General features: G+C 43.8%; 1 protein-coding gene across 1 annotated transcript; it reads left to right on the top strand.

Moving 5' to 3' along the window:
* The first annotated feature begins 249 nt into the window (after nt 1-249).
* Nucleotides 250-20,806, top strand: LOC121008245 (fibroblast growth factor receptor substrate 2-like). Its single transcript, XM_040440677.1, has 5 exons — nt 250-321; nt 11,401-11,587; nt 18,652-18,765; nt 19,375-19,508; nt 19,622-20,806. Exons 1-5 carry the CDS (start codon nt 256-258, stop codon nt 20,447-20,449), a joined length of 1,329 nt encoding a protein of 442 aa, XP_040296611.1. The 5' UTR covers nt 250-255; the 3' UTR covers nt 20,450-20,806.
* Nucleotides 20,807-22,256: the final 1,450 nt, after the last annotated feature.

The raw sequence follows: 22,256 nt of genomic DNA, 5'->3' as shown, positions 1-22,256 counted from the left end.
ATAAACCTGTTCACATGTAGTAAGTATTCAAAGGCACACCAGCAAAGGCGAAGCTAACCCTTTTATTGGAATATCTTTTCTTAACGAAGGTGGTTTCATTTTTAGGTCTATAGTATACATTACTGGTTGATTCTTTTGGCCCGAAATCCTAGCTGAACAAGCAGGTTAACCCTCCTTAATGATTCATTAAATGGGTAACAGATTAAACGGCAGAACCAGTCCTCAGTCCTTGTGTCTCCTTTCCTTGCAGGAGACATGGGTCTTTGCCTCTGCAGCAGGGCCAAACATGGTGATCCTGAAGATGGAGGAAACCGCTTTCGGGTGAGAGTATCCACACAATTGCATTTTTAGAGATCATTCTTAAGGTCATCAGTATCTGATCGGTGGGGGTCCGATCAGCTGTTTGAGAAGGCAGCGGCGCTTGCAGTAGCGCCACAACCTTCTCGCAGCTTTCTCTAGGCCAGTGACGACCCTTTCATCGGTCACATGCCCAAGGGGAAGCTCAACCCCCGTAGAAGTGAATGAGGCTGAGCTGTGATGCCAACTAAAGCCGCTATACAATGCTCGGTGAGCAGAGAGAAGGCCGCAGACAGCTGATTGGTGGGGGTCCCGGGTGTGGGACCCCCACCGATCAGACACTGATGTTCTACCCAGAGGACAGGTCATCAGTTAAAAAATGTCAGAAAACCCCTTTAACGTGCAGTTTTGCTATGATTTGGCACCAAATCCCACTCCACCAAAAAAGCTGATTAGGGGGCTCGCAGTTTGTGGTAAAATATGTCCCTTCGGCCTCTTTCACACGAGCAGACTTACAATCTGTACATGAATCCGGTGCTAAGGTACATAAATTGGGCTATTCACATGGGCGTATAATTTCTGTCCGTATTAGAAATCCGCCTCATGTCTTGTGTGTATTTCCTTCCAAATATCTCCATTATAGGCTAATGGAGTGCATCAAAAACGTAGGAAGGAATACGCGTGTAAAGCCGGATGAATTGAGCCTCATTCACACGTCGGTGATTGTGAGCCAAAACCAGGACTGGAGCCTCCACAGACATAAGGTGTAGGGGAAAGATCTGCTCCTGTTCTGTGTGTAGAGCCGCACCTGGTTTTGGCCTCAAAAATCACTGATGGAAATGACTGACGTGTGAATGAGGCTTCTTACTGAAGCAATACTGCGGCCAGAGCCAGAACATGGACATGATATGCTTGTGTGAAAGAGGCTTTTGATTGAGATGTCTATGGGTGCCGTCAGTCGTCTTAAGTAAAATATAAGACTGGTGTCACGCACACTATTTTGGGGAACATTTAGTAAAGTGTTTGCGCCTGTTTTTAGTTAAAGAAAAATATGCTGGTTAAGGCCTCATGCACACGGCCGTGGCCGTATTGTGGCCCACAAACAGTGGGTCTGCAATATGCGGGCATCGGCCATGTGCTCCCTGCATCACGGATGTGGACCCATTCACTTGAACATAGAACATGTTCTATTTTTTTACAGTGCGGACAGATCACGGACCCATTCAAGTTGAATAGGTCTCAATCCGTCCCGGCCCACTGCACGGATGTTGCCTGTGCATTGGGGACCGCAAAAAGCACAACGGCCGTGTGCATGAGGCCTTATAGACAGTCTTTATTTTGTTTCATTTACTACTGAAATTGCACCTGTTTTTGGGGGGACTTCTGTGCAACTTTTACTAAATGCCATACTCCGCAAAAGAAAGCTGACTGATATACACCTATTTTTATGGCCAAAAACAAGGGAGCTTAATAAATGTGCCCCTTTATGTTGGGGCTCTGCTACACTGGGGCGGGTGGGAATCTATCAAACTAGTGTAAAAGAAAACTGGCTTAGTTGCCCATAGTAACAAATCAGATTTCGCCTTAAATTTTCCAAAGGAGCTCTGAAAATGAAAGGTGGAATCTGACTGGTTGCTATGGGCAACTAAACCAGTTTTCCTTACACCACTTTGATAAATTTCCCCAACAGTGTATATAGGCTTCTGCTTTCACTCTGTAACACAATGGGGCTCATTTATCAAGCTCGTAAAAGTAGACATGCGTATTTTATTCGGTTATCTTTCTTTTGGCAAGTATTTATTAAAAGCCGTGCAGTCGCTGATGAATTGGACTAGGCGTATTGTTATTAGTCTGACCTCCGTACGACAGGTTCATATTCACTTAGACTGGTCTAATTTTACTTGCACATGACGACAAAAGTTGCATATTTGCAGAGAGAAGTCGCATGTCTCCAGGAAAGTGCGACTTTTAATGCAAAAAAAAAGTCACACTTCACCACTGAAAACAGACAAATAAAACTGTCAGCCCTGGAATGGAGTAGAAATTAGTCCTGTTTCACAGTTGCGGTAAACAGATCCGTGAATACCTTGCACTTAACCCCTTTTAGGACCCACGCCATACATGTGCGGCGCTGGTGGACTTGATTTAATGACCAGCGCCGTACATGTACGGCGGGCTGATCGGGCAGGTGCTGCGCCCGCCCGATCAGCGGCAGGGGTCCGGAAGTCACTGACAGCCGGACCCCTGCTGCATACACCGGCATCAGTGAAAACACAGATGCTGGTGTATTAACCCCTTGTATGCCATGGTCAAAGCTGACCGCAGCATGCACAGGGTTTGCGGAAGGGACGTGTACATAAGTGAATGGTGAAAATCACAGCTCATGTGCACAGCCCTATAGAAATGAATGGGTCCAGATTCAGTGCGGGTGCAATGCGTTCACCTCCCGCATTGCACCCGCGCGGAATACTCGCCCGTGTGAACTCAGCCTAAGGCTACATGCACACAACTGTATGTGTTTTGCGGCCCGCAAATTGCGGATCCACAAAAAAAACGGATGACGTCCGTATAGCTTTTATTTTTTTGCGGATCCATTGTAACAATGCCTATCATGACAAGAATAGGACATGTGTTATATATATATATATATATATATGTGTTTTTGTTTTTTTTGCGGGGCTACGGAACGGACATACTGATGCGGACAGCACACAGAGTGCTGTCCGCATTTTTTGCGGACCTATTGAAATGACTGGATCCGCATCCTATCCGCAAAAAAAAAAGCGAACGGAAACAAAATACGTTTGCGTGCATGTAGCCTAATACAAAATGAGAAACGGACTGTTTTTAGGTTTTAAAAAAATCAAAATAGGTGGACAAAGGGCAAAAGCCTCTAAAAACTGGAACAATTTCAGTAGTAAATGTGATTAAAAAAAAAAGTCACAGCTGATCAGTGGGAGTGCCAGTTGTCAGACCCCTCACCAATCTGATATTGATGATCCTGAGGATAGGTCATCAATATCTGTAGCCCGGTTAACCCCTTTAAGAAATTTGATGGGTCATTCTGTTGAGAATTTCTTTTTTATCTGCTTAGTGGCATATGGAACCATTTTTCTTAGCATTTTTGGTAGCTCATATTGATACCTATTGTATAAAATAACCTGGGTTCATTTACAAAAACCGGCTTTTTATGCTTTTTTTTTTTCTCTTTGCGCCTGATTTATAACGAGTCCTGTCATAAATTAGGCACAACGCCAGCAGTCCAGGCGCCTGAAGTGAAAACTACCCAAGCCCTTGACTGGAGTAGTTTTCAGTCCACTTTTACGCCCGTTTTCAGGTGTAAAAATTAGCAAATGTGCCAGGCCCCTGCTGTGCCTTCATCACCCCCTCGCCAGTTGCAAGCAGTGAGGACAGCGTAAAAATGTCAGTGCCACAAAATGTCGCATGGAACCTTTTAAAAGTTGCAAAGAGCGGTCTTGTGACTATTGTTATGCCAAATGCCAAACTGTAATGAATTATAAAGATTATAAGTAATCAGTGTCTATAGCTCAATATAATAACTCAGAGTATTAGGACTCATGCACACGAACGTGCTGTGGTTCGCGGTCCGCAAATTGCGCATCCACAAAACACGGATGCCGCCTGTGTGCCTTCTGCAATATGCGGAACAGAACGGGCGGCCCGTTATAGAAATGCCTATTCTTGTCCGCAAAACGGACAAGAATAGGATATGATCTATAATTTTTGAAGTGGGTCCGCATCCAAGCCGCAAAAAAATGTGGCTCGGATGCGGAACCACACCAGGGTCGTATGAATTAGCCCTTAACTATGAGCTGTAAAATAATTACCTGCAAAACAATCTAGTCCGGTACCACCAGCCTCAGAAAATATCATGGAAACAACTATTTTTTTTTTTTTTCACGGACACAGGAAAAAAGTCACCTATTTTTATGGACTGTCCAGAAATTTCTGGGCAGTTGACCACCCTGTGTCTCTCTTCCTGCTCACCGCTGCTGTCTATGGCAAAGCAGAGGTGAAAGAGAAAGGGGAGACGGCACTTGCATACATACAGCTGATCAGCGGGGGTGCCGGGTGTCAGACCCTCGCAGATGTGATATTCATGACCTGTCCTGGCATAAAACTGGTCATGCAACTAAATATTGTTGTACGGTCAGCCCCTTAGTGACCACTAATACGCCTTTTTACTGACCTAAACAAAGGTGTTTTTTTTTAGCTAAACGGCTTGCTTTAGTCAATCATTACATGTACTTAATATGGTGCATTAAAAACTATAACTTGTCCTGCAAAAAATAACACCTCATACAAGTACATTGATGAAAACACAAAAAAGTTATAGCTCTTAGAATGCAATTTTTTTTAAAATGTGCGTGGTCACTAAGGGGTTAAAAAGGAGAATTGGAACGATTTTTCAACTAAAATAGTCATAAGTCCCTTAATAAATGCGCCCCAATGGGTACATGTGCATCTGTGGAGAACATGTCTGTGATTCACTGAAGTGTAAATGTGGCCTAAGGCTACATGCACACGACCGTTCCGGTTTTTGCGGTCAGCAAATTGCGGATCCGCAAAACACGGATGGCGTCCGTGCACATTCCGCAATTTGCGGAACGGCACGGGCAGCCTTTAATATAACTGCCTATTCTTGTCCGCAAAGTGCGGACAAGAATAGGACATGTTATATTTTTGTTGCCACGGAACGGAGCAACGGATGCAGAGAGCACATTGAAGGGAATGGGTCCTCATCTGAGCCGCCAAAACTGCGGCTCGGATGCGGACCAAAACAACGGCTGTGTTCATGAGGCCTAAGTCCGCTTTCACACAGTGTTTGATCAGTGATTTCTATTAGTGATTGAGACAAATCCAGGTGTGGGTCAAAAACACAGAACGAAATGCAAATTTTTCCATTAGGCCTCTTTCAGACTACCAAGTCCATTGAGGGAATTGCACTCCATGTGTGAGCGTGATTCCCACAATGGACTTGCTCGTCTGAAAGACCCCTTACACCTTTCTATCTGTGTAGCCTTCACTTCTGGTATTGGCTCACAATCACTGATGGAAAACACAGACCAAACACTGAGCGTGTTAAAGTGGCCTTTAAAGGGTCAGCCACTTACCCCTCTTTGTTCTCTTTCCCTCAGTAGTGGTAAGTTGCATATGACCAGCCAATCACTCATGCAAAAGAAGAAATACAGAAAGCAACAATGCCATATACAGCGCAATACCGCCTCACACTGCTGAATAAAAGTATCATAACACTTCCCCATAATACCATCATAAAGTGCCTAAATAATAGTGCTGTAGAGTGCCTAATAAGTGGTATATATAGGGTAGGTTCACCAGATCCTGCCTAGCCGGATACTGCCATTTCCCGGTAAAAGTTTTTTTTTTTTTTTTTCCCCGGCGCCTCCACAATGGCATTCCAGGAGGGTGTCCCCACCTCCCCAGGACAGGAAACAACGTAGAAGCTCAATCTTTAAAAGCCCCCTCCCCTTTACCTGCTTCAATTTGTTGTTTCCTTTCCTCGGGAATAGCGTGGAAGTCGCTCCTGCTAGGTCAGGGGATTCGTATCGCACGGCCTGGATGAAAATCGCCCGATCCGGGAGGGCCATGCAGAGGCGGGGGTTCGCGGTTTCATCCCCGTTCTTTGGAAGCTCCAGAGCCCCGTAAGCCTGTAGATCCTGCTGCCCAGAGCCCAGTAAGCCTCCTCCTTTCCGTATGATATTAAATCCTACAAAGTTGGGGGCTGGAAATCACTTATTAATATCCCTCACTGGTGCGGTGATGGTGTTAATTAGAGATTCATTGCAGACAGAGCCCTAAAAATTCTCAAATATTACCTTCCAGGCCAGGGACACCAGCACCAGAAGATCTGAGGATTCTATAACTAAGAGGAAGTGTGCAGTCTGTAAAAAGACCCTACCCTCTAAATCCCCAAAAACATTATGTCCAAGATGTATGGACAAAATAGTTTCAGAGGAAGCGCCCTCCTTTCTTGAATCAATCAGAAGCATGATCAAGGAAGAGGTCCAATCAGCAATTGATACAAGACTACCTCCGCATTCTCCTCAGCCCTCTACCTCTCAAAGGTCTCAGGTGTCGGATCTGCAGTTGGAGCCTGACTCTGAGGAGGGAGAGGTATTATCTCTGGAAGATTCGGAATCCTCTGACGATGAATCAGGGAGACCCCTTTGCAGCCCAGAAGATACAGAAACAGATTATTAAAAACCATTAGGGCTACAATGAAAATAGAAGAAACTAAGGAGCCTCAGTCCATTCAAGACAGAATGTTCCAGGGGCTGGGAGAAAAGAAAGGTCTTTCCAGTGCATAGTAATATAAAAATGCTGATTTAAAAAAGAATGGAAAGAACTGGAAAAAAAGAATGTAATTCCCACCTTCTTTAAAAGGAAGTATCCATTTACTGAGGAGGACTCTGTTTTGTGGGACGAAACGCCTAGGATTGATGCGCCTGTAGCCCGGATTTCTAAGAAGACTTCTCTCCCTTTTGAAGACATGAGCCTCTTAAAAGATCCCATGGATAAAAAATTTGAGGGTCTGCTAAAACGTGCATGGGAAACAAACACAGCCATGCTTAGGCCCAGCATAGCCGCTACCTGCACTTCAAGATGCCTGTCAGTCTGGTTGACGCAGCTTGAGGAACACTTGGCGGCAGGGACTCCAAGGGAAGAAATCCTGGCCTCAATTCCTATCTTAAAGCAGGCGTGTCATTTCTTGTTGGATGCATCCGCAGACTTAGTAAAACTCTCTGCCAGATCCTCAGCCCTCTCTAATTCTACAAGAAGAGCTATATGGCTCAGATCCTGGTCCGGTGATGCCAGTTCGAAGAGTCGGCTATGCTCTATTCCGTGTGAGGGGGATAAGTTGTTCGGGTCAGTCCTGGAGGACATTTTAGATAACGCATCGGTCAAGAAAAAAGGATTTCCTTCGGAATCAAGGTTCTATCAGCAGCGTCAATCCTTTCGGAATCAAAGCGGAATAGACCCGACCAGAAGAGAAAAGACGGTACTAGGAAATGGCAGCCCTCCAGAGGAAGAGGAAAGGGATTCCTATTCAACCCTGAATCCACTTCTAAACCTGGCCAATGAGGCCAGGCCTCGAGTAGGGGGCAGGTTAAAAATGTTCTCCGTGGCTTGGGAAGAAATTTCCTCCGCCCCATGGGTTATAAACACCATATGCATGGGGTACAAACTGGAGTTCGTCACGCCTCAACCGGAATTTTTCACCGTAAACGGGCCATTAAAGGGTTCAGAAAAACACCAAGCCTTAGAATGCAAAATATTATCTCCTAAAAAAAGGTGTAATTGTTCCAGTCCCACAAGATCAAAAAAGGCGAGGATTTTATTCTCCCATATTCCTTATTCAGAAACCAAACAAGTCCTACAGACTAATAATCAATTTAAGAAAACTGAACAAATGCATGGCCTACAAAAGATTCAAGATGGAATCAATCAGATCCACAGTGAATCTCCTATCTCACAATTGTTACATGGAAACTATAGACCTCTCGGACGCATATTACTACATTGGCATAGACAGAGCATACCAAAAATATCTCAGGTTCGCAATATTCCTAGGCGGTCAGGAGTACCACTTTCAGTTTCTAGCACTCCCCTTCGGGCTGTCTTCAGCCCCAAGAATATTTTCGAAGATTATGGCCGAGGTGACAGGTTATTTACATCTCCAAGGTATAATTGTGGTCCCATATCTAGACGACCTGTTGATAGCAGGTTCTTTCCTTCAAGACCTCCAGGGGCATCTGAAGACAGGGAAAGCTGATCGAATTAGGCTGGCTAATAAATACCCAGAAGTCCGATCTAGTTCCCAGTCAGCAAAAGAAATTCTCAGGAATCCTCCTAGATTCACATGGCCTTATGTCCTTTTTGCCTCCAGAAAAACAGTTAGTTATAAGTTAAAAAATCTCCCAGTTCTGCAAATCCAGAAGAGTGGCCATCAGGGACATCATGACACTGTTGGGACATCAACTATTCCGGCAGTCCGATGGGCCCAGCATCATACAAGGCCGTTGCAGAAATTCCTTCTGGAATGTTGGGATGGGAACCAAAGCTCCTTAAACAGGAAAGTGAAAATTCTGGAAAAAGTCAAAATGTGGAAGATGAAAAAATCTCCAAAGAGGAGTTTTTTTTGGGCGAACAACAGATCAGACCGTTATAACGACAGATGCCAGCAGCAAAGGATGGGGAGGTCACTCAGGAAATCAGGTGGTACAGGGCACCTGGAGCCCAGGAATGTCATCAGCTTCTTCAAATGTGCGAGAATTGTCAGCAGTCCTAAAGGTTCTTATATGCCTTCTGCCGTATGTAACATCTCATCACATAAAAATATTGTTCGACAACGCAACCACAGTAGCCTACTTAAACCGACAAGGGGGTACAAGAAGCAGAGAACTACAACATCTATCAGGGAAGATTTTCAATTGGGCAGAAAAAAATATAAAGTCCCTGGTAGCTGTCCATCTAAAGGGCGACGAAAACAGAGTGGCGGATTATCTCAGCAGAGAAGATCTGAAGGTGGGAGAGTGGTCACTGGATCCCAAAATGTTCAAGCAAATCTCTCTCAGATGGGGGTTACCAAAAGTAGATCTCTCTGCAAATCAAAAGAACAAACAACTCTATCTATTCGGTTCCCTATACAGCAGGGATCACCCACTAATGGTGGACGCTCTGTCTTGTCCATGGCCCAAGGATCTCTTGTATGCCCCCCCGCCCCCCTTACAACATAATTCCAAGGGTATTAGTAAAGACAATAGAAGAGCCACAGTTAATACTGATTGCTCCATTTTGGCCAAAAAGATCCTGGTTTCCCCTCCTCTACAATCTGTCGGCAGGTCAATTCTGGTCTCTCCCATCGTATCCGGGACTACTACGCCAGGGTCCAGTGTTCCATCCAGACGTAACGAAACTACATTTAACAGCCTGGAAAGTGAACGGGTCTACTTACAACAAAGAGGCCTATCCGAGTCGGTAATATCCACTCTGCTTTGTTCCAAAAAGGACTCTACTTCTCGGATCTATAGAAGAACATGGAAAGCATTTTTGGAATTTGCTGGGGACAGACTGTACTATAGTCAGGAGGCTAATATTCCTCTCATACTACATTTTCTGCAGGCAGGCCTTGACAAGGGTCTCTGGCCAAATACCACAAAAGTACAGGTCTCGGCTTTGAGTAACTTTCTTGAAGTGAAACTGGCAGACTTGCCGTTGATAAAACTGTTTATAAAAGGAGTGTTCAGAGTATGCCCATTTGTCCATTCTACCATGGGACTTGAATCTAGTATTAGAAGTTCTAATGGATGCACCATTTGAGCCTTTGCAGGATATCCCTATTAAACTTCTAACCCTAAAAACTACCTTTTTACTAGCAATAACTTCTGCTAGAAGAGTAGGGGAGATTCAGGCTTTTTCCTGCAAAGCAACCTATCTCACGGTGTTGGAGGACTGTATTGTCCTTAGACACACCCCAATGTTCCTACCCAAGGTGGTCACAAGATTCCACCGCTAACAGGAGGTGTCTCTTCCATCCTTCTGTGAAAATCCAGCTTCCGACTTGGAAAGGAAATTCCATAACTTGGATGTCAGAAGGTGCCTGTTAACTTACCTGCAAGTTTCAGAAGTGTTCAGAAGATCGGACCATCTCCTCCTTCAGTATCAAGGCCAGCATAAGGGATCTGCGGCAAGCAAAAGCACCATTTCCAGATGGATCCAAAGTACCATTGAGTTCTGTTACCTCCAGAAAGGCTTGACCCCCCCCCCCCCTAAAGAGATCAAAGCACACTCTACCAGAGCCGTCTCGGCCTCATGGGCAGAGAATGCCTCTGCTTCGGTGGAACATATATGCAGAGCAGCCACGTGGAAAAACCCAAATACCTATTTTAAACATTATAAATTAGATGTCTGGGGGTAAAGAACAGAACTTCTTTATTACTGGTATCGGCACTCCTCCCATTCGGCACAGGTGGTTTTAATCACATTGGTCTGCATATAGTGGTCATTGACCTGTAGCTTCTGATAGTAATGGACATGTTGTGTTAGACAACTGTTCACATGGTGCAGTACTGCGTGGTAGCCTTTGTTTTTGTGGCGCTGTGCTGGTGGGTTGGTGGGACCCAGTGCCATGGGTGGCATAATCAGACAGCAGAGGGGCTGTTTGACCCCTGGGTCCCGCCACCTACTAGGGCAATGCCGCCTCATCACCGCATGGTCGCTGCGCCTTTTTCAGAGTAGGTCCCACTCAAAGAGGCGACCTTGGTGTGGTGAGTGGGCTTATGCCTTTTGATCAAAATGTACAGCATGCAGTATTGGGGGCTGTACACTTTAATATAGCGCTTAGTAGCGAGTTAGATCAAAGCATAGCATTATGGATGTGCGATCCAGTTCTGTTCTTTACCCCCAGACAATTATAAATTAGATGTATTGCAAAATTGTGATTTATTATATGGCAGAAAAGTATTGTCTGCAGTAGTCCCACCCTAGACTTTATTTTCTCTATTAATCCTCCTGGAGTGCTGTTGTGGAGGCGCCGGGTAATTGGATTTTCCAATAGCCTTCACAACGGATTCCCTACCCATGTTATATTATAGTAGGATATGTTATGTTCTGTTGTTTTGTTATTTCCATTACATCAATACAGTTCTTGAACTAACTGAGTCCTATATCATTAACTGAAGCAAAGGGGTGGGGGCTTTTAAAGATTGAGCTTCTACATTGTTTCCTGTCCTGGGAAAGCGGGGACACCCTCCTGGAGTGCTGTTGTGGAGGCTATTGGAAAATCCAATTACCGGTAAGAGTATTCGTCTCTTTCCGGTCAAAAACCAGCACCAGGTAAGCGGTCAGATCCCATTATAATCAATGTGGTCCGGCGGTGAATGGCATATCCGGCTAGGCCTCTTTGTCGGAATCGCCTGCAGGATCCATTCAACAGGAGTATGAACCTATCCTTAATAATGAATACCGGAGCTGATGTCCGTTTCAACACTGGAGTGCTGTGGGGTAGTGCAAACCCATGCTATAATGCAGCCATGCTGATGTGTTCTTTGTATTTTTAAGGTGATCAATGTGAATGACAATGGTAAAAATGTCTGTCCAGGAATCATGGAGCTTACAGAGACGTCACTCATTTTCCATATTAAGCGAGGAAGCTTTGTGAAGTGGCCATACATCAGCCTGATGAAATACGGCTATGACTCCCATCTGTTTTCCTTTGTCTGTGGCAGGAGATGTCAGACTGGAGAAGGTATGATTGTTGGTGCGCTCACAAACCTCATAGGCCAGGTCCACACAGGGGTTCTTCTGCATTTTAAGCTTGTGAAAAAAAAGCCTACAAAAATGCCTGACGTTTTCTAAAGTTGTGAAGCGTAACTAGAACAAATCATAGTTAATTATATAGTTACATGGTTAATACGGTTGAAAAAAGACATGTCCATCAAGTTCAACCAAGGGATAAGTGGGGACTAGAGATGAGCGAATTTCATATTTTTAAATTTGTTCACGCTTCATTTGGTGGTAAAAGCAGAATTGTGTTGAGTCCTCTCCTGCATAACGGAAATGTGACGGATCCGTTATGCAGGCCATAGACTTCTATTATGACGGAATGAATAACTGAATGCCTCTAAAGGGATTCCGTTATGCCTTCCGTCATAGAATTGCGTTATGGTTCGTGGTAACAGAATCCATAACGCAATTCTGATTTTTACCACCAAACTAAGCGTGAACAAATTTCATAACATGAAATTTGCTCATCTCTAGTGGGGACGCGAATCCCAGAAGGAAGTGAGACTCAGATTTCTACACATTTTCATAAGCATTCAACTTATTAACTGACATGCCTGCGCTGAACTGTCTTGTGATCCCGTTACGTCACCTTCTAGTTAATAAAGCTTCTCGTTTACCTAACAATAATTACACCAGGATTACTAGCATTTAAGAACATCAGAAGCCAAAGGGCAGCATTTCATGTGCGTGTCCTACTACAATTCAAGAATGAAAGGCTGTTCTCTTGGTGGCTTTTTGGAAATGCAGCAAGACTTAACAATCTCACGTGTATAACTAATGGCGGATTACAATAGGGGCATTCGGGTCGGCAGCCCCGGGCCCAGCACTGCTGGGGGGGCCCAACGCCAACCCGAACGCCCACATACTGCGGAGGGGCACGGGAGCACATAGTTACCTTCACTGCCATAGGCTTTAGGCCTGAGGCCTATGCAGTAGTGAAATCCCGGCGCAGGCGGGCCTGATGACGTGATGTCGCGCATGTTCCAGGACACAGCAGTGTGCCATGTGCGTGCCTTCCTCTGCGAGCAAGCGCTTGGCCCTGGACATAGGTGAGTATTTAGCTTTTAATTATAATTTTTTTTTAATTTTTATTTTATTTTATGTACCTACTTTGGGGGACATGGAGGGACGACGACAACACACCAGGACATATTAGTAAGAGACATTGAGTACATCTTGGAGAAATTACTATATTGGGGCTTCTGTATGGGGGGCAAATTACTATGTGGGGGCTGTGTGGGGCCAAGTTATTATGGGAGAGACTACTATGTGGTGGCAAATTAGTGTGTGGGGGGCAAACTACTATATAGGGGCAGTGTGAGGGAAATTACTATATGGGGGCTTTGCTATTGGGGATGCACTGTAGGGGCAATTCTATTTTTGGGGACACAATATAGGATTAATATTACTGGGGGAACTCTAGGGGACATTATAACTTCTGTAGACACTATAGGGACATTTGGGGTAACTTATCAAACTGGTGTAAAGTAGAACTGGCTTAGTTGCCCATAGGAACCAATCAGATTCCACCTTTCATTTCTGACAGCTCTTTTGGAAATCCAGTTCTACTTTATACCAGTTTTTACTCCCAACTGTCCATTGTATAGTGGATGGAGCTGGTTACTGCAGCACCAGAAGTGGTTCCTGGTGTTGATTCTTAATGGGGAGTAAACAAGAACGATATGATGGCGTCCATGCTGACTAGATGGTGGTAGAGTTTACTCTCTCCGTTGAGAATGCACTCTGGTGACTACTCCCTTGACATTGCATTTTCTCAAGAAAGAGCGGAGGATTGGAGTGATAGTGGCTCTGGCTGTAAGAGTCAATAACAGTGGCAATCCTCGCACCTATGCTTCCCAGGGTCATGGCACTGACAGGAGGGTGCACTTTTCTTACTTTGAGGTACGCCTTGATGTTAGGGCTCCTGCCAGATGATAATTGGGGTCAGGGGCGGACACAGGCAGCAAAGAGCCCCTGTGCAAAGGATGTACCGCCCCCCCCCCCCCATACCACACATACAAATATAAACATATATGTGCAAATAAAAAAAAACATCTTGTGAATATGTTTACAATGTGTGTATATCAGTCAAGTCTTGTCGCTTCTCTATTTTGTAGAATCTCCTGCTATTAACCTGACTTTTAATTAATCAATTGGTGTTAGAAATAGCTCATATGAAAAGCTAAAGTCCTCCCAAATGAAATAAATTAGTTTCACTGAAAAAAGATTTATCATTTAACAAGACAGGTCAAATTTTGGCAAGACAAAAGTTTTGTCGCCTATACAGAAATTGAACAACTTTACTGCAAATCCCAAAATATGTCAGCAAATTAAGTAGTGGTGCTGTGAGATCCAAATTTAATATCTTGTATGACTTCCATGAGCTTGAAGGACAGCATCCATGTGGTTTGGCAAGGATTCATGCAATTTATTGATGAAGTCATAAGGAATCGCAAAGAAAACAGTCTTGCATGCCTCCCAGAGTTCATCAATATTCTTTGGTTTCATCTTCCATGCTTCCTCTTTCATCCTACACCACATATGCTCAATGATGTTCATGTCTGGAGACTGGGCTAGCCAATCCTGGAGCATCTTGATCTTCTTCGCCTTAAGGAACTTTTATGTGGAGATGGAAGTATGCGATGGAGCACCATCCTGCTGCAGAATTTGGCTTTTTTTATGGTTGGGAATATAAGAGGTAGCTAAGATTTCTTGGTATTTTAGACTATTGATGCTGCCTTCCACCCTGCAGATCCCTTGCACACCCCCATACTGGATGTAACCCCAGACCATGATTTTGCCTCCACCAAACTTCACTGTTTTCTGGCTAAGTCTCGGCTCCATGCGTGTTCCAGTAGGTTTCCTGCAATATTTGCGGCGACTGTGGTGTAATTCAACAGTAGATTCATCTGAAAAATCCACCTTCTGCCACTTTTCCAGCGTCCATCCTTTTAGCAGGCTGTGGGCCTTGGCAAATGCCACACTGTTTTTCAATTGTCTTTTGTTTAGTGCTGGCTTATGGGCACTGATTCGACCATGGAGGCCATTTCGAGACAGAATCTGACAAACTGTTCTGGTTGACACAGGGACTTCAGGTGACCAGGTCTCGTGGAGCTCTGCTACAGTGGAAAATGGCCTTGGATTTTCAAGCCAACAAACGGTCCTCTCGAAGTTGTCTTGCGGGGTCGGCCTGACCTGGCCTTGTCCAAAACGTCTCCTGTCTCTTCAAATCTTTTTTTTTTTTTTTTTTTTTTTTTTTTATCCTCTGAACTTGATGCTGAGACAGATTGAAGGTGTCTGCCACATCAGCAGTGGATCTGGTCTTCAGCCTCTTGATGATCAACACTTTAGTCTCCGGGTGAATCTTGGGCATGTTTGCAGAGGTCTAGTTGCAGTTGATGTGAAGGTCTAGTGTACTGGGGTTCTTTTTATACACACCTGAGACCTAATTGATCCATTATTAGTCACAGGTGAAGCTCATATGACAAGGCGACAACACTTATGTCTTGGCAAAAATTGACTCAATGGGCTTTACCAAGCTGTGAATATTAGAATACTTTTTGTCAGTTTCGTCTTGCACTGAAACATTATTACAAAAGCTGTTGGGATTAAAATGATCCATTTCTTGTAACAAAATCTTGATTAGAAATATATTTTAGCGGCACTTCAGGTCAATTTGTACACAAGTGACAAGACTTTTGTCAGGGACTGTGTGTGTGAATATGTGTATATGTGTGTGTGTGTTTATATATATATATATATATATATATATATATTATATATAAAATCCGGCAGCACTCCCTTTAGTAGTTTAACCGGTGCACGCGTCTCCCCCTTGACATCAGGTGTGTATATCCAAGTAAAAATCAACGCAGCACTCCTCTTGTAAAAAAACGCAGTGTCTTTATTCACACATGTGACACAAAATAGGCAACGTTTCAATCCCCTTCCGGGATCCTTCTCAAGCAAAGTGCTTGGCTTGAGAAGGATCCCGGAAGGGGATTGAAACGTTGCCTATTTTGTGTCACATGTGTGAATAAAGACACTGCGTTTTTTTACAAGAGGAGTGCTGCGTTGATTTTTACTTGGATATTATATATATATATATATATATATATATATATAATTTATTTCTCTTTTCATACTAGGTCCCGCCTCTAACTCTGCCCAAAGCATAACTATACACACCCAGTCCCCTTAATGCCCCCACATAGTAATTATTCCCCCTTTGTGCCAGTACATAGTTATGTCCAGATATGTGCCCCTTCACAGGAAGTTAAAAAAATATACTCGCCTAGTTCCTCATGATCACAGTTCAGCCGCTGGCGCTCCACAGCAGTAGCAGGATGTAGTGTCACACATAGGAGCACAGCAGATTCCCGGCCGCACAGCTCCTCCTTACACACAGACCAGCAGTGTGATGTGTGACACTACATCCTACTGCTGCTGTGGAGCCAGGTCCATATTTTTATTTGATGCTGCCCTAGGCACTTTAGTGCCAGCTTTCTCCCCCCAATGAAGTCCATAGCTGATGATAAAATGCTCCCTAGGCCTTCAGCTATCCCTCAGGACTCCCTCATACACTTCGACAATTAAAGGACTGACCTGTTACATGAGCGCTTGGCAGCTGAAGGCATCTGTGTTGGTCCCATGTTCTTATGTGCCCGCATTGCTGAGAAAAATGATGTTTTATTATATACGGATGGAGTAGAGTTAACACTCCTGTTTTCTGAGATTTCTAAGTTGTGTTATCTAATCTAAACAAACACCTTCAATTGCTTTTCAATGGCTTTTGTCTCAAGAAAACACGATTAGTTAAGAAATTTGAGTTAAGAGCTGGAGTGCTAACCCTGCTACATCTGTACAAACGGGGCGTTACCATTACACCTAGAGGCTCCGCTCTCTCTGCACTTTAACATGGCCCGGTGGGATGACATTTTCACTGCCAGGCCTTGTCAAAGTAGACAGGGAGCGGCAGTTGCAGAGACAGCAGAGCCTCTAGGTGTAATGGTAACGTCCCCGTTTCTCCTAGAGGATCATTTTGCATATATATTCAAATATTCATATTTTTTTTTCTCTCTATAATGCAGGCATATACAGTCCTGATCAACAGTTTAAGACCACTTAAAAAAAATGGCAAAAAATCATATTTCACATTGTTGGATCTTAAGGTTACAAGTAGAGCTTCAACATGCAAGAAGAAATGAGTGAGACAAAACTTTTTTGAGCATTCAATTAATTGAAAATAACGATTAAACTGAAACGGGCTGTTTTTCAGCTGATCCAAATTTTTTGTCATTTTTCAAGTGATCTTAAACTTTTGATCAGGACTGTATGAACATGGGCCCAACACAGACTGGCACTGATGGGTGGCTTTAGCGCTGCCCTAGCCATTTTACAGGCTAAGGCAGCCCTAAAGCATGTCCATTAGTGCCAGTGACATCACGGTCTCACTGCCAGGTGGAAGCCACCCCCAAATAGTATCCCCTGTGGTAATAAGGCTCCCTACAGTGCCCTCAGTACTAATAAGGCCTCCCTATAGGGCACCTCTTATAATCTGTAAGGCACTTCTATAGAGCCCTCAGTAGTAGTAATGCCCTCCACCACTGCCCACAGTATTTATAATGTTCCCTGCAGTGCCCCCTGTAATTATAATGCCTCCTGCCGTACCCCCCGGAGTTATAATCACCTCTGTAGTGCCCCCATAAATTATAATGCCCGTCGTCTACCTCCAGTCTTCTATACCATGCAGTCCCATGTAAATAACCCCAGTCAACTCCCTCTATTCCCATGTAAATAACTTAAATCCCCTCCTTCACCCTCCTCCAACACAGTCCCATATAAATAACATCACTCCTCTCCCTCCAATCTTCTATAACATACAGTCCCATGTAAAAAAAAATCTTAGTCTTCTATAACATACAGTCCTATGTAACTGACACCCCCCTCCCCTCAGCCCCTCTAACATACAGTCCCAGTTAAATAACATATTTCCCTCCCACTAAGCAGGAAGAAGGTATAATGGGGAGAACCACATCTCCCAGTATATCTCTGGCATACATTCCATGGCATCACAGGTCACCACTGCTGAGCGCTGCCTCTTTCTGCACTGGTCACCTCATCACAGGTCCTACCTCCACTTCCACTGCTGAAAAGATCACATGACTATGATGTCATCGAAGGTCCTTCAGCTATGGAGTGTAGACACAAACTGGCAGCAGATTCACAGTAAGTACTAATCAGGCCGCCCCCTCCCGACCTCCACACCAAGGTGCCCAGGTTACCCTGTTGGCATAGGTAGGGAATGAAAATATAAGATAAAAAAAAATAAACGCCTCTACTGGCACTGGGATGGGCCCCTGTGTAGCTGAACCAGCTGCACAGGTGGTATGTCCGCCCCTGGTTGGGGTACGCTTGATGTTGCAGGTTTGGTGTAGAGGAGCAATGGTCAGCATATAGTGCAGAAGTCAGTAACCAGGCCTGACGTAGAAAATAAACATCTCTTTACTAAAGTGTGCAATGAGCGTTTAGTACATCCCAGGATTGCCAACCAGAATTATTTTCTTTTTCTCTGGCCAACTTTATACCAAGATCACTGACAACCAATATGTTTTTACAGATAGATTGGAAAACCATTATGAGTAATAAAGATTATAAGTGATACATGTCTATAGCTCAATATACTGATAACTCCTCATTACCAGCATCAACTGTGAGCTATAAAATAATAATTGCCACCAAAATAACACATTTATGTACCAACTGCCTCAAAAAAAATCATGGACCCATCTAATTTTTAAATTTTTTTTAAATTTTTTTTACCAGAGACAGATTAAAAGTAACCTATTTTTTTATGAACTGTCCAGAAATTTCTGGATGGTTGGCAACCCTGGTACATACAACACTATCAAAACACAGTTCCGATCATTCACAGTACAAATCTCCAAAGTGGTGTCCATTGCTTACCTCAGACGTTGTATCCCCACTTCTAATAATTGACCATTAACTGTGTCTTTCTGCATATAGGGATATTTGGGTTTAGATGTAGCCGTGCGGAAGAGCTGTTTAATTTATTACAAAGATGCATGCAGAATAATCGAATAAGTGTCATCTCTGATACAGATGGAGACACTCCAGTAGGTAAGTACCTGGGTGCTAAATAATTCACTAATAGTTTTTCTCCTATTAGATTGCAAGTTGTCTTTATATTATAATTTATTTTTTATTTTTTTTATGAGCTCCATAAAAGTTTCTTATTGTAAACTAGTTTTAAAGGGCATCTGTCAGCATGATCAACCCTAGTAAACCAGGCATACTGCCTAGCAGGGTTGATCATGCTGAGTGCAACGCCCTCTGTCTTGTAACATTCCGTTGTCGGCACTGCTTTACCTCCTTCACCTTTCAACCTTAGTCACTCCCTTTCCCCTTCTAAGTGACTGGGCCAGGCATTATCACTGTTCCGATGTCAATAAGTGGGAAAGGGGGTGACGCTAAGGCTGAAATATGGGGAAGTATGGAGGTGATGCTCCGAGGGGCTAGGCCCCCCCCCCTTGGTGGTCCAAGCACCTCATTAGCATAAAAATAAAAGTAGTATTTTCTCCAAAACAACACAATGGATTGCTACAAGTCAGGGGCCATTACACTTGGTCTGATCAACCTTACCAGGCATTATGCCTGGATTACTAGGGTTGATCATGCAGACAGATGCTCTGTAAGCTGCTGAATTTCATGCCCTATATTGGTCTCCAGCAGGTGCAGAGCGAAGTTTACCTTACCGATATGAGGCCTATCCCTCGTTCCCAGCAGCCTCATCCATTTTATCATCGTCTCATAGACCTGAGCCTATTGGCAGTGAATATATCCCTGATCCTAGATCTTCAGAAGTGAGAATCTGTTTGCCTTTCATACCTTTCCCACATTAGATGATCTTTGTAGCCAACTGTTAAACCCAAGATTTTAATGCTCGGTCTGTTTTTTTTATTTTATTTTTTCCTAGTGCTGCACATCTGCTCATTGTAAGGAGGTGAAAAGGCCACATGGATCCCATTTACCTCTGGAACAGAAGGTTTCAGATGGGGGCATAAGCCAAATGTATATGAACAGTTATCTTGATGTAGAGGAACGTCGTGGAATTAGACTTGACCAAGCCTACATGGTTAGGAACATGGTGGAAAATGAAGAGATAGAAACATTTGATAGTACACATTCTGGAGATATAAATGGTCTCATATGGGACACTGGCTACGACAGTGATGACCGACGAGAAACCTCATGGGTGAGAAGAATGGGGTATGAAAATGTTTCAGCAGTTCCAGGAGCATGTGTTAGGTCACGAAGCATGTTGGTTTCAGTGAGCAGCTCAGACTCTCAAAGCACTAGTATTATTCCAGCAGACTGTGTTGCTAGCCAGCCATCTTCTCCATCCATCTTTGAGGAACAGTATGACTTGGAGCAAAATATATCCACCATGAATGAAGGCTTTGGTCCATTATATGCATCCAAACAACGGTCTTCAGCAAGAGATACCATGATACGTCAAGACTGTGTGCCTCTCTCTTTTAATTTTGATCTCAGGCAGACCTGTCAGGGGTCAAAAACTCTCAATTACATCCAGGTGGAGATGGAAAGTGGCTGCGATTCGGACAACCCTCAAACACCTCAAAGTCCTGATGGTTCTGTGCAATGGAGCACATGCAACCAGTCTGAGTTTTACACAGAACTGGACTTAGAAAAAACCACAGCTTTGTCACTTATTCAGAGAAATCGGCCCAAAGAAGATGGCACTAGGAAAACCAGACATAATAGCAAACATTTCCCAGTCTGATATTCTAGGGCACCGCTTGACCATCTAATAGTTAAAGTGGAGCTTTTTTTTTTAATTATCTTTGAGTATGTAGTATTGTATGTGAAATCTAGGATCTATGTAATCTTGCTTTCATCACTTATTTTTCAGTTTGTTCTTAGTCTTGAAGTGTAAGAACCTGGAAACCTCTTTCAATGGATCTTATGATGTGTTTTTATCCCGATGACAACTTTTTTTTTTTATACTTTAAAGAGATTTTTTTGGTGTTTTGACCGACACATACCTTTTTATTATCAGTGGTGTGAATATAATGTTTTGTTCTGCTTCTGTAAGTAGCCAGGAGGAGGAGCTTAAGCTACTTTCACATTAGCGTTTTGGCTTTCCGTTTGTAAGATCCGTTCAAGGCTCTCACAAGCGGTCCAAAACGGATCAGTTTGCATTTTGAATGGAAAAGGATCCACTTAGAATGCATCAGTTTACATCAGTTCAGTCTCCATTCCGCTTTGGAGATGGACACAAACGCTGCTTGCAGGGTTTTGGTGTCCGTCTGATGAAACAGAGCCAAACGGGTGTCCTGGCACACAATGTAAGTCAATGGGGACGGATCTGACACAATGTAAAACGGATCCGTCCTCCATTTGACTTTGAATGGTTTTCAAGACGGATCAGTCTTGGCTATGCTACAGATAATACAAACGGATCAGTTCTGAACTGATGCAGGCGGCTGCACAATCTAAACGGATCTGCCTATGACGGATCCGCACAAAACTCGAGTGTGAAAGTAGCCTAAGGGTACTTTCACACTTGCCGGCAGGCCGGATTCCAGCAGGCAGTTCAGTCGCCAGGACTGCCTGCCGGATCCGTCAAAACGCATGCAAACTGATAGCATTTGTCAGACGAATCTGTCTGACAAATGCATTGAAATGCTAGATCAGTCTCTCTGGTGTCATCTGGAAAAAACGGATCCGGCATTTATTTTTTTTCACATTTTTTGTGGTCTGAGCATGTGCAGACTGCAATGCCGTATCCGTTTTACCGGAACACTCAGGCATTAATGCATGTCAATGGGGGAAAAAATGCTGGATCCGACATTCCGGCAAGTGTTCGGGAATTTTGGACTGAGATAAAACCGCAGCATGCTGCGGTATATCTCTGTCCTGAAAAGTCAAAAAGACTGAACTGAAGACATCCTGAACAGATTGCTCTACATTCAGAATGCATTAGGATAAAACTGATCAGTTCTTTTCCGGTATTGAGCCCCTAGGACGGAACTCTTTGCCGGAATAAAGTCCTATTCACACATCGAATTAGAATAACTGCCAGCAATTCTGCATGGTCAAAACTGCTGATGGACGCCCTTGAAATGGGCTGTGCGTTCGGTTGGTTTACACAATGACATTTATTTACATGCAGAACATGGAAAAATGAGGGATTAGGATTATTTCTTACAGTACTTATTTTGGTCAGTACTTTTATGCTAAAACCATAAGTGGTTCACCAGATCAATTGTATCTTGAGTGGGCGACAATAGGAAAATGGTGTTTTAACAAATGGATTGACTGTCGCTAAAATATAACTTTTATTATGACATTAAAATGTGGGCAATTCAACTTGCGTATATGTGTTAAAACTATGAGCCGTCCTAGATCACAATAGCACTAGGTCTGAGAATTGTCATGTGCTCAGACCGGTTCCTAGGACTGTGTACACACTGGGAGCAGATTGTGTGTCCGCAGGGCGGCCGGGCGTATATCCGGTGATACATAGTGCCCCAACGCACTACTCCTAAGCAGGGTTCCCCATTATCACGGAGCCCTGAACTTCTACC

Source organism: Bufo bufo, chromosome 7 (assembly GCF_905171765.1).
Source record: "Bufo bufo chromosome 7, aBufBuf1.1, whole genome shotgun sequence".
NCBI lineage: Eukaryota > Metazoa > Chordata > Amphibia > Anura > Bufonidae > Bufo > Bufo bufo.
This window is presented reverse-complemented; position numbering and strand designations above follow the sequence as displayed.